At 37.2% G+C, this 13,118-nt stretch overlaps 1 protein-coding gene across 2 annotated transcripts in view; it reads left to right on the top strand.

Moving 5' to 3' along the window:
• Positions 1-13,118, top strand: part of LOC149237848 (chorismate synthase) — a 41,804-nt gene that overhangs the window by 17,243 nt on the left and 11,443 nt on the right. For both annotated transcript variants that reach the window (XM_089372823.1, XM_089372824.1), the window contains 4 exons: positions 2,308-2,516; positions 2,604-2,712; positions 2,950-3,290; positions 3,489-3,953. In XM_089372823.1, the coding sequence (XP_089228949.1) occupies positions 2,308-2,516; positions 2,604-2,712; positions 2,950-3,290; positions 3,489-3,953 (1,124 nt within the window). The remainder of the gene's footprint in view (positions 1-2,307; positions 2,517-2,603; positions 2,713-2,949; positions 3,291-3,488; positions 3,954-13,118) is intronic.

Here is a 13,118-nt window from a genome sequence, read left to right as displayed (position 1 = left end):
GCAGTTGATTGGTTCTTTGATTTATTTGGTCAACACTAGGCTAGATATTTTTTTGCAGTGAGCATTGGGTAGCTGCGAAGCATGTACAATAGAGTGCGGTTTGAGGTATCTTAGAGAGCTTAGAGATGGTGAAGTGAAGTTGTAGGGCTATACAAACTTAGAATGGGCAAGTAGTGCAGCAGAGTGGAAGAGCCCCACAGTTGTTGTGTTGGTTTGGGATCAATAATGATATCTTGGTTCAACAGTAAGTGGACTTTTGTAGCACTTAGTTCAACAAATGAAGAGTATATGGCAACGAGTACAACAAGTTGTGAGGCCATTTGGCTTTGCAAGTTACTTGTAGGGTTGTTTGATCAAAAGTTGGATCCTATGTTAATATGCTGTAATGATTGGACTTGTATTAAACACTCTGAGAATCCAATGTTCCATTACAGGTCCAAGCACACATAGAGATCAAGTATCACTTTATTTGAGACATGATTAAGAATGGAGTTGTAAAGATCTAGTATATCTCCACAGATCAATAGGGTGCAGATATTCTGACCAAGCCCTTAGTCAAAGGGAAGTTTGACCTCGTCAGAGACAGATTGGTGCAGAATTCCTTCCTCGCTAAGAGGGAGTGTTGATGATTGTAGCTCGAATAGAAACTCCTAGATAGGTTTTGTGTCAAACATGCCTGAAGTTGTCTAAATACCTTTCTAGTTATCTTTATTAAAGTGAAGGTCCTTTTAATTTTAAGCTAAGTCACCTGACACGGGGATTCGGGACACGTAGGATTCGAGATTCGTGGTGTCGGATTCGGACACGTTGACCCCCAGGAACAGGACACGTTATATATTATTTTATTAAATATATATATATATATATATAGATATATTAAAAATTAGATATTATCATATTTCTTACACAAATTTTAATTAATGATACAAATTTATTGATTTCAAACATAGATCTTCATCTATAGCTATTAGCATGCATAGTACATACAAAATTCAAATACATGTCAATCTATTATCTATTTCTTATGCCACCACAAGAAATGTCTAATTTTTAGTCTTGTTGGAAAATCAGGATCTTTGTCATTAATATCACCCTCTAAGCATTAATATCTAGAGGTATCTTTGTCATTACCTCTGTATCTGTATAGGGATCTTTGTCATTAATATCACCCTTTAAGCATTAACATAAGATAGAACAAGCATAACATGTCAAGTCAAGATTTTGTTTGAGTGATGCGTACATTTTTTGGAGGATCATGATATAAGAGTTCGACAACCAATGTCACTAACATCAAGGTACATAGAGGGATTGGTGCTCTTGATTAAATACGAGTTCCATACCCTAATACATGACAAAATTCAATGGAAACATTGCAATCCCCCAATCCTAAAATCCTGAAAAACTGATAAGTCTGCTGGATTTTGAATGAATCAAAAATTCTACTTTCTCCATATGAAATCCAATGAGGTCGGAACCACTCTCAAACATCCTGAGTCATTTCATGGTAATGTTAAAAATTTAAGTAAAAGAATGAAAACACTTTTACTTTAAGAATTTAACATTACCATGAACAGGACACGTCTCCCAAAATCGCAACACGCTTTTGAAAATCGTGACACGACCTTGGATTCAACGTGTCGGAAAAGGACACGACGTGTCATATGATTTGGACATGAATCCGGACCGAATCGTGTCGGATTCGCTGGATTCGGGATTCGTAGGGGGTTTAGGACAAATCCGGTGACTTAGATTTTAAGTTATGAAAAAGTCTAATAAAGTGTAATTTAGTTACAATAGTGATTTAGATAAATCTCCATTGCTGATTACTAGTGATATTGGCATTTAATCTCAATCATTGTTCTCAATGAGTGATTAGGGTTGCGGAGACTTGGTCATTAACTCAAACTTATAAAGGAAGGCCACCGTGGAATGAAAATAACACAGTGATGGTTATGGTGTTTGTTTGTTCAAAAAATGAATGTCCAAAGTGGTTTTTTGACGAGTGTAGTGCTAGTAAAGGCCATGACGTGCAAGATCTTTGTTTGTATTTTATATATCATTCTGCCAGGCAACTTCTTCCAGTGTCCTTTTGCTGAGGTAAACATCTATGTTTTCCAAAATTGGTTATTCTCGAAACCCAAAAAGTTATAGAATTCTTTATTAAATACACACACACATCTGTTTATTTCATTTTACAATGGTATTTCTAGAACACTTGACAATGTCTGACAAGACAGCAGCAATGCTATTAGATGCAGCATATCAAGTCATGACTTTTCATTCTGGAGTTTTGAATCTGTGATGCAGAATCTGGAAGGCGGCTTCATGGCAGTGACCGTATCACCCGACATGGAATGCCTTCTGAACATGATGGCCTTTTAGGAAGCGGGGCTGGTCCAAGATCGTCAAGGTCAACAGGAGGAGCCATCATCCCAAATAATCGGGGACATGATCGACATCATTCTGGTCGAACCAATCATGCAAATGATGCATATCAGTCGCTTCATTCATCCAAGGTTTGTATCTCTAGTCAGTTTTAGCTGTACCATGTATAGTTCTTTGAAGAAGGCAAGTTTATCTATAACTTTTTTGCTTTTTTCCAGGTTGGTAGTCATTCACGATCAGAAATAACAGACTTCTATAATGATGAAACTTTTGGTACTGATGAGATATCCAATCAAGATAAAATTGAACAGGAGAGAAGACGAAGAGGTGTGCTACAATTTTTCTGATTTATGAGAAATCACAAACCTAGAATAGGTTTAGTGTAGCTTCCATTCTCAGTGCAAATGTTCTGATTACTTTGAGCTTTGCAAGCGAATTGTAGATTTATATTTTAAATTATTTCCATGCTCAACATTTTGTATTTGTTTCTGTGCACTTGTCTGATGTTGATGAAAGTTTGACTATTCTGCAGTTTGCTAATTATTTTTCATTTATTTTTCTAAGATTCTTTCGAGCTGTTGAGGAAGGAACAACAAAAGGTGCTTCAGGAGAAACAGAAACTTAATGCCTTGAAGCAAGTTGAACATCATGCAAGTCAATCGGGAAATACTTCTAATATGAAGTATGATGAACAGTTTCTTCTGGATGATGGGGAGAAATTTGAAGATCACTCAGCTATTCTCCCTTTACCAGATCAGTCGAGATCTGCTGCATCTGCCAAAACTACTTTGCCTGTAGTTTCAATGCCTGCAGCACCAAGACCTCTGGTACCTCCAGGATTTTCCAAAATTTTGCTTGAAAAAAGCATCACTGTTCAAGCTGCCAATAAAGAAGTTGCATCAGAGGTACCTTATGTGATTTTCTGCTAATACTTGATTCCCCCCTTCAAAAGATTATTTTGAAAACATTGTAATATTGTTAGATTGTTTCTTATTGCTCTATACATGTGGACAAGATTTGTTGCTTTGAACCATCATCTGTTTCTGTAGATATTACATTGCTCGAATGGTGTTTAATTTTAACCTTGTATAATTTTTTCCCAGGTTGTTGATAATGAAATGGTCAAAGTTTTCAGTGATGCTACGAAAAGCAATACCCCTTTGGATGGTAAAGGAAACCAAATGAAAGAGGGGCAGCTAAACAAATCAGCCATGATTACCAGTAAGCAGGAACCACAGGTGTCAGCTCAGGAGACTTTTGGTTTGTCAGCAGTTGCTGAAGATGACAGGGGTCAGCTGCAGGTGTCAGGCAATGTTGATTGTTATCAAGCCACTGACAGCCTAGATGCAGCTCCTAACTTAATGAAAGCTGATAGAACTGTCAGCCTACCAGAAAGTGAACATGATGGTTGGAGTCCAGGACTTGATAATATTCTAGATTCAAAGAGAGCCAGAGAAGATGAGGCAAGAAGCAATGCCAGCAAAGAAACACCAGAGCGTATTCTGGATAGGCTGTTTGGGAAGGCCTCTGCTGATTTTGATAAACAAGATGTTTCCATTCCAAATGAGGTTAGTATTGTTGAATTTTTCAACATCCGTCAAAGTTCAAAAGGGAAAGGGATTTTAAGCAAGAGATATGTTTGTTTTATAATGATAGAAGATTAAATTGGTTAAGAAAGCTTATTAACAATTGTGAATCGGGCATCAATATGTTTCTTGCCCTTTTGCCTTTCAAATAAAAGCTATGTTTGATAACCGTACTGTTGGTTTTTGCTTTTGATGTTGGAGTTCAGTTTATATATTTGACCTCAAATTTGAAAGATTATGTTCGTCCTCACAAATGATTGCTCCATTTCATAATTGATTGATATAAAATTTATAAGCTAATTGTTGATTTAAGGTGAAAGGGCATGTCTAAAAAGGCCAAAGCATATAGATTTCAGCAACTTATATGATATGTACTATAGGGTTTCAACTGCAATTGCATCATCCACTCCTGATAATATTGAAGGTATTTGTGATTCTTTTGCACCACATTCTGATTAATCTATTTCACATTTGGGAGTGTTCAGTGCAATTGTTTGTCTGATCACATTTATGATCTATCACATACTATCACAAAGAGGCCTAAGTTAAGGAGCAGGACTAGTCAGGATTAGGCAGGGATACTCTAAAGAGGATCGATATGTTCTAAAAGGCTAGAATGTTCAATTCTCCTCTGCAAGAAAGAAGAAGAATGCTTTGTTAGATGGTCTTATTGCTGGTCCACTCTTATTTGGCCAAAAGTGGACAAGTGCCAAGCTTCAATTAGATGTATGGGGGCATGCAAGCATGCTTCCTTTCCTTGAAATCTGTGCGCTCTACTTAAATTAGAACCTTCTCATGTATGGGTGCTGTAACTAACTAGAGATCTGTTCTCTTTTCCAAACAACAGTCTATCGATGCCTCCCATGCCTTCATTCAACTAGTTCATCATTGTTGTAAGGAATGGTTTAAGTTGCCATGTCTATGTGATCTTTGTTGCCTTCTCTGTTGTACTATCAATAGGAGGGTCACTAGTTGAGCAATAGGTAAAATCTTCAACACTCCTCTTTGTGAGGAAAGTGTTCTCCACTGAACATAGTCTCTCCTCGGGCATCTCAAACTTCCCTTTTGCCTAGGGGCTTAGTCAAAATGCCTGCAACTTACAAATACAGGGGAATATACTCTAGATTTGTTGCACCCTTCTGAACTCTGTCCCCAAGGAAATTGTACCAGATGTTTATGTTCCTGGAGCAATTGTGAAACACTGCATTCTGGGAGTTTAATACAACTTTGGTTGTTGAAGTATACCAAAGTAGTTTCTAACCTCTAATTGGTCAACACTACATTCAACTCGCCAAGCCAAATAGCTTCACAACTAGCAGAGCTGGTTTCTATGTAGTTTGCCTCTATGAAACCAAGTGCCACTGTTCCCTACTTATTGCTAAACCAAGATATCATATTTGAATCCAAATGGAAGCAAAGTCTTGAAGTACTTTTCTTTCTACTTGCATCTTTAGACTAGTCAGATTCCACAAAATCATGCAACATTGACTCGAGATCTCCAACTTACTTCACACCATGATGTATAAAGCCCTTGTGTATCATACCACATGTTTTCTAGCAACTCAGTGAGTTTGTTGTGGCTCTGCGATTAATTGGCCTAAAGTGTTTATTACAAAACAAATAATAGATAGGTATTCATTGGATACATAAGGGAACTTGTCAACTGCCTGTACATCAATGGATCTACCAAATATGAATGTGAATATATTGATGACTTCATATTTGGTATCAGAACCATGGGCTCACAAGCTGTTATCTGAAATCCCTTTTGGACCTCGGCTGCGTACTTTTACCCAGTTTGAGGAAGATCTCATTTAGATTCTGCCAAACCTCTAGACATAGGAAGAAGTGCATAGGATCGTTGTCCATGTCAAACTAGCATGTCAACTCTGTGTCTTGCACCATGCTATGAGCTTCTTAGATTACTAACTTCTAAGAATCAACTATCAGGTCATCTGGATACAAGACAAAACAAGTAGATTAAATCTATCAAATAAATAATAAAAATTGGGATTTGCAGCAGTTTTGGGGAAGCTTAAGTCTAACATGTGCTCTTTAATCCTTGAGTTATAGGCATGTGGTGCTTGATTTAGCTCATAAATGGGCCTCAAAACCTCTAGGCTGATTATATAAGCTTCCTCGTTAAACAATGCAATTCAAAATGCACTCTTAAAATCCATTTGATATAGAGACAAAAATTAATGTTGAGGACATGATAGAGCTGATGGAGGTATACCTGGCCACCACAGCAAAGCCCTACACATAGTCGGCACCCTATTTTTGGGAAAATTCTCTCTCTATGAACAGAGCCTTGTACGTCTCAACATTGCGATCAGTTGCATGCTTCACCTTGTGAAGTCACCTGGAATCAATGATTGACTTCCCTTTTTGTCGCAACACAATCTCCCACACTTCATTTGTCATGATGGAGCTATACTCCACCATAGCCACTTGTCATGCATTTTCACCTACTCTTCCCTTGTATTTGGAAGGCTCTTTTTTAATAATGGAAGGTATCATGCAACATAATTAGGAAAATTCTTAGGAGGATAACTGATCCAAAAAGAAGTTTTAGGAGCATCAATTTGCTCCTTTGCTTCCTGCAATGCTTGGGTAAACCACCAAAGCTTCTTGGCTGAATGTGAAGGTACAGAAGTCTGAAATATCCATTCTACTTTTGGAACCTTGCTGATCTGATTCAGAAATTTGTGATTTTTGCGAATCAACATTTGGGGCATTTGTTTCTCTCTAATCAGCCTCTGTTGGAGGACCTTGAGGACCATGCATCCTCATCAAACTTCACTTGTCTCAGCTCATTACGATCTTTTGCTGGGGGAATGTAAACTATATAAGACTTGGAGTACTTACTGTAACCCACAAACACACCCTTTAAATGCGAGGGTTCAAGCTTAGTTCTTTTCTCCCAAGGAATATGAATATAAATATGACATTGAGAAACATGAAAGTGTGATCCTTGGGGTTTCTTACCAGTGAAAGCTTCCATTGTCTTGCCTTTTAGTACCCTGTGAGGATGTAGATAACTGTACAAACTTTTGCCCATTGGAACATAGGTAGATCTAAATCAAGCACCATGGTGTTAGTTGTCTCAACAATGGACTTGTTCTTTCTTTCAACTATCCCATTTTCTATGGGTTGTAAGGTATTGTCAATTCGTTCTTGATCTTTGCTTCTTTGTGAAGGGATTCAAACTACTTGGAGGCTTCATGTGAGATATTGGTGTCTTGATCTTCTTACCTATTTGGTTCATCACAAGAGGGTTGAACTCTTGGACCTTGCTAAAGACCTCATCCTTGGTCTTCATAAAATAAATCTAGGTTTTTCTTGCTGAACCATCAATGAAAGAAACATAATAAATGTTACTTGTTAATGAAGTTGATGACATGTCCACACACATCTGAATGTTCTAGATCTAGAACCCCTCTAGATTTGTGCTTATTGGTTGGGAAAGCAGTCTTGCCATGCTTTTCAAGTACTCATTCCTTGCACACACCTGCCCTTAACCTTGAGTACAATAATTCCTGCACCATCTTTTTTAGGAGAGGTAAAGCTTCTTAATGTAAGTTGTTGAAATGATAAAGAGATTGTGAATATGTGATGAACACTTTAACGAACCCTAATATAGCATAAGGCTTGAACAAAAATATCACATAAAGAGAAATGAACTCATGAACAAGAGAACAAAAGATATGGTGTACGATGTGCCCTTAGGCAAGAGAATCAGTCACTAGTAAAATACAAGATGGTAATACAATAACTTAGAAGTTATGTATTTATACACAATTTATGACGTGGGGTGCCCTCCAACATAAGGGGCTTATGGGGCCCACATAAATGCCTAGGTCGGCCTTAGCCACCCAAGATAATATAAAATGATTTGAAGTAACCATAAGTGAAGATTACCATCATTTCAACACCCTCTTAATTTGAGCAAAGGGGCAATGGAGAAAGATGATAAAGTACAAGTGGAAGAGTAGGCATTACCATAGCTGAATTGCATGGAGATTCACTTTTCTTGACGGTGCCTTATCCCACAAGCTCTTGTACATTCTGCTTAATTTCTTCAATTTCCAATAGTGATTCCTTGCACACTGTAGTATGTGGCAAAATTGGTTCATGCATTGTAGTTGAATCTAGTGTTGCGAACATTGTGAATTTTTGAAAAAATCGCGATTTTTTTGCTCGATCGATTTAATCGTAGTTGTTTTCGGTGATTTTTTTGTTTTTGTTTTTGTATATTGTCAAAAAAACGCCAAAAAATTGCGATCCAACACAAAAAAATCGTGGGTGCTTCGAATAGTGGGTTTTAAAGTGATTTTTTGGTTTTTGTTTGTCATTTTTTTTCAAAAAACGGGCTTGTTTGAGAGTTGAGGAGAAGAGGAAGTCGACTATAAGGGCAGAGGAGGAGAAAAATGAAAGATTTTAGCATCCCAAGCAAGACAAATTCGAGTTTGGAACAAATTTCTTCAGCAAAGTCTGGTTTTGAGGTATGGGTACTAAATTTGGCCATTTTTTTGGTTTTTTTCTTGTTTTTGCTTGGTTTTTTATAACCCATTGATTATCAATGATTTTTGAGTGGATTTGATTGTGTTATTTTTCTTTTCATTTTTGTTGCATAGAGTGGAGAGGGTTCATTTTGGTCAAAAATGCAAAAACTTGATTGTTAGATTTATTAGTTTAATTTCTTCTTGTGCTCTATTTTTTTGCATCATTTTTGTTTGGGTTTGAATGTGCATTTTTTTCTATTATTGTTCTATTGGGTTGAGGTTTTTTTGTTGTTGTTGTCAAAAATTCAATGTGTTTTATGTAAATTTTATTTTTATTTTTTAATTTGCAATTCTTCTTGTGCCCTAGGTTCAACTTTAAACTTCATCTTACATTAAAACTCAAGAGTTCAACCAAGTTACAAACATGCCAAGGAAATTGGACCCTCTGTGGGAATTTGGTGAACCTAATGGAGGGTTTGACAGATCAAACTTGTCTTGCAAGTTGTGTAGGCATCATATGACAAGGGGGGTTGATGATAAGGGAGATGAGGGGTTTCAGAAACAACTCCTCTTATGGGAAGTGATTGATGAACGATGAAACAACACACTCCATCGTCCCATTCATGCTGCAGGGATCTACTTGAACCCCACATTTGCTTACCCCTATGGGTTCTTATTTGATGTTGAGGTCATGGATGGATTCTTCACCTGTGTTCAGAGCATGGTGCCATCTCCAGCAGAACGTGTAGAAATCTCCGAAGAAATGGAGATATACAGGATGGCAGGTGGCACATTTAGCTTTGACATGGTTGTGGTTGATAGGAAGACTAAAATGCCATGTATTTTTTAGTTTGTTTCAAATTTCATTGTCTCCTCAAGTTCATAACTTCATTTTTTGCTTTAACTTTCAAATTACATTTTTTTCTTATGTTTATCTTATTTGTAATTTTGTTGTAGATCTAAGTTACCAGGAAACAGATACGGGAACAGATACGGGTATGGGGTTTGAAATGGATACAGCAAATTGTCAAAAAATCTGGATACGATACGACAGGAAATGACACATAATATATATATATATATATATATATTTTAAAAATAAAAATTTCATATTACCATTCATATTTCAGAATCTAGATTATCATCTATGATCTATCATGATTCATCATCATCAATTCAACATATGCCATAAACATTCAACATTGTCATCATCATTAACGATTATTATAACATTCATGATTCAAGTTTCAAGTTTCAACATATCATCAAGTTTTTGTTTCAAATTTCAAACATCAAGTTATCAACATGACAAGTTACACGGACACCATCATTACCAAAATTAATAATGCATACTAATTACTACATAGTACAAAGTACAAAATGAACTATGACTGGCAGTCTACTATCATTACTCATAATTCATATGGTTGTTCAAAAGTTTAAAAGTTAAAAGTTAAAACACCATCATAAATTACATTTACATATCATCAAATATGTCTTCATTCATGCCACTATAATGTTCCACTTCCACATCCTCTCTAGAAGTGGCATTGGGAACATTGCTGCCATGTCCACTTGAAGATCCACCTATTGGTGACTCTGAATCAAACAAATTGATATGAGACATGGCATTCAATGTCATATCCAAATTAGGCAACTCTAGTTCCACGTCCCATAATTTGGTGGGCCCAAATTTGTATTCATCTCTCTTGTGCGACAAAAGGTGAAGGTTTGAATGAACATACACTAGTTCCTCAGCCTTCTTAGAGCTCAATCTGTTTTGCCTCCGTATGTACTCCAGTGCTTTTCTGCTGAAGAGGAACTAGCAACCTGTGACAAGATCTTGATGGCCTATTTTTGGATATGTGGAAGTGCCCCACCATAGAAGTTCCACCACTCAATTAGACTTAATCTGCTCTTGTCCCGCATACATTCAATATCACAACCCCAACTCTCTGATCCCACAAAATGAGAAAACTGTGAACGAATCCGAAGCCCAATTTCATGATCTACAAAAAGCTTTCTAAAAACATTTTAAAATCTTTTTGCGACTTTTGGGTCTTTGTTTGGTGCGCTTCTTTCTGGATCACGTAGCAACTTTGCAGCATAATATTTTGGATTCACTACATAGGCTAAAAGGTGCAATGGGGTGGTCATCTTGTTCCACCTTTTGGTCAATATATCTTTTACTTCTCTGTAAAAGATTTCATTCGGGTCATTCTCTTTGGCATTTATAACCAACCTTATCTTCTCTATCATGGAATCAATGCCCTCATACACCTCTCTCAGATTAGGCATATCTGTGTCAAACATACGGAGCAAATCCACAATTGGCTTAGTAAATGCCAAGAGGTATTCCACCCTATCCCACCATTCATCATCAACAACCAACCATTTCATTGCTTGTGCTCTATCAGATTGGGATTGCCTCCATTGATGCCAAAGAGAACTGCATACCATTGATTGTAATGCATCTTTCACCTACATGAGCCTTGTTAAGACTATGATGTGAGAAGCAAATCGAGTCTCGGCAAACTGCAGGTGTCAAATTGCCAATGTTTCAAATTTCAACAAATTAAAAATCATAATTTGATTGAATAACATATCATGATTCATGGATCATGACATTTGAGAATCCAATTTAGATATTTGAATTTAGAGTCAGAAATTAGAATTTATGAAATATTTAATAAACCTTAAAGTATAGGTACCTTAAGGAGCTCCAACTTAGCAAATTCCCTGTAGATGCCTTGGGACATGTGGTGGTTTGTGATAAACGCTTGAATTTCTTTTGCCTCTTCAAAAATAATTCGAATCCACTCAATTTGCTTCCCCAACTTGCTCAACATGAGGTTCAATGAATGTACAGCACAGGGGATCCAAAAGATGTGTTGATATTTGCCTTCAATAATTAAGCCTGTTGCTCTACACATTGTTGCATTGTCAGTTATTACCTGGACAACATTTTCAGGCCCCACCAATTCAATTGCTTCAATCAAGATGTTAGCAGTGAATTGAGAATCTTTCATCTGCCCCTCACAATCCACTGCCTTCAAAAACATTGCCCCATGTGGGCTCTGAGCAATCACATTGATCAAAGTTCTATTTCTTTGATCTTTCCATCCATCATAAATGATGGACACCCCTGAAATGAGCCATGAATCACGAATGGGGGCTAATTTAGCCTCCAAATCTAACTTTTGAGCACTCAACAATGTGGTGTATATCTTCTCATATCCAGGGCTCTTGTACCCTCTTGGGGCTTCATTCAAACTTTTTACCATCTTTGCCCAGTAAGGAGATCGCACAAGGTTAAAGGGAAGGCCATTTGCATAAATGCATTGGGCTATCGCTGCATCTGCTATCTCTCGAGCATCATTATTAAAACTCTTCTCAAGCGGTCCTAAATTTGACTGCTTTGAACCAACAATTCCATGAGAATGAAGTGGAGGCTTTGATGAAGATGCTCCCAACCTTGTTGGGTGTTTTAAATGGGAGGCAGGATTTGCCTCATTTGCTTTAGCATCCGCCTCGTCTTGTTCTCTCTGATATTTTGTAATTTTTACCTTCCTTAAACAATTTTCATCTGTCCCATTCTCTTTAGGTGGGCCACTGCATATTCGAACCCCATTGTTTCTTAACGCAAGAAAATGTGCTTTAACCTGTGTGTATGACCCCTTATACTCCTTTTTACACTCACTGCAAACCCATGCCAATGATCCACCTCCTTGGATCTTCCCAACAATAGTTACATATTTCCAAAGTGGTGACTTTGGATCAATTTTATGGTTTGATTCAATTTCATGTGCCACTTCCTCTGCCTCATGAATGGATGAACATGAAGCTGCCATGAATGATGATGATGCAAATGAAACTGAAAAAAGAAAATTGACAAATACCAAATATGTATTTAAAAAAATTTATTTGGTCATTTCTGGATGTTAATAAAATTATCTCATCATTTATTTATATGCCTTTCTCTTTACTCTGTTCCATCGTTATTAGTTATTATTCCAATAACTACAAAAATGAGTGAAATCTGTATTAAACATTTTGCTGTCATGGCCGGATTTAGAGTTTGATAAGGAAAGATCCCAATCACATTGGTGGCACCAACCAGGCTGAGAGAGCACTTGAATACGTGAAGGTATGTAAGGATGCTTATCTGATCAATTGGGACTTTTAGAACCTAAGGAGGTGAATCATGTTGAAAGACAAGATGTCCAATTATCTCTGTCAACAATGTGTGCACGTTGATTTCAAGTTGATTTAAGACATCAAACATGATTAGATACATTATAACACAACAATCATTCGAGTGTACACTAATAATGTGTCGGTTTTTCATTTTGATTTGATGATGGCCTCTCTGAACATGATGCTGTGAGTCAGATGACGAGAAGTCTCTAAGTATACAAGTGTCACGAAGTCTATAAGTCTGCTGTTCCAGCGTTCTGAAAAGACTACTGCAAGTTCAGAAACAGTTGCAAACCTTGCTACCGGGGAAGAGGCTGTCGTGGAAAATGCATTGGCAAATCTGAATGATGAGGAGTTGTTGAGCCTGGCAGCAGACCCAATCTCTAGATAGGACCTCAATGCACAAACAAAAGAGAGCGAGCAAAAGGAGGAGATTGCCTCTCTG

This window comes from Pinus tabuliformis, chromosome 8 (assembly GCF_031772625.1).
Source record: "Pinus tabuliformis cultivar Carrire ecotype Pingquan chromosome 8, CPIR1, whole genome shotgun sequence".
Lineage (NCBI taxonomy): Eukaryota > Viridiplantae > Streptophyta > Pinopsida > Pinales > Pinaceae > Pinus > Pinus tabuliformis.
This window is presented reverse-complemented; position numbering and strand designations above follow the sequence as displayed.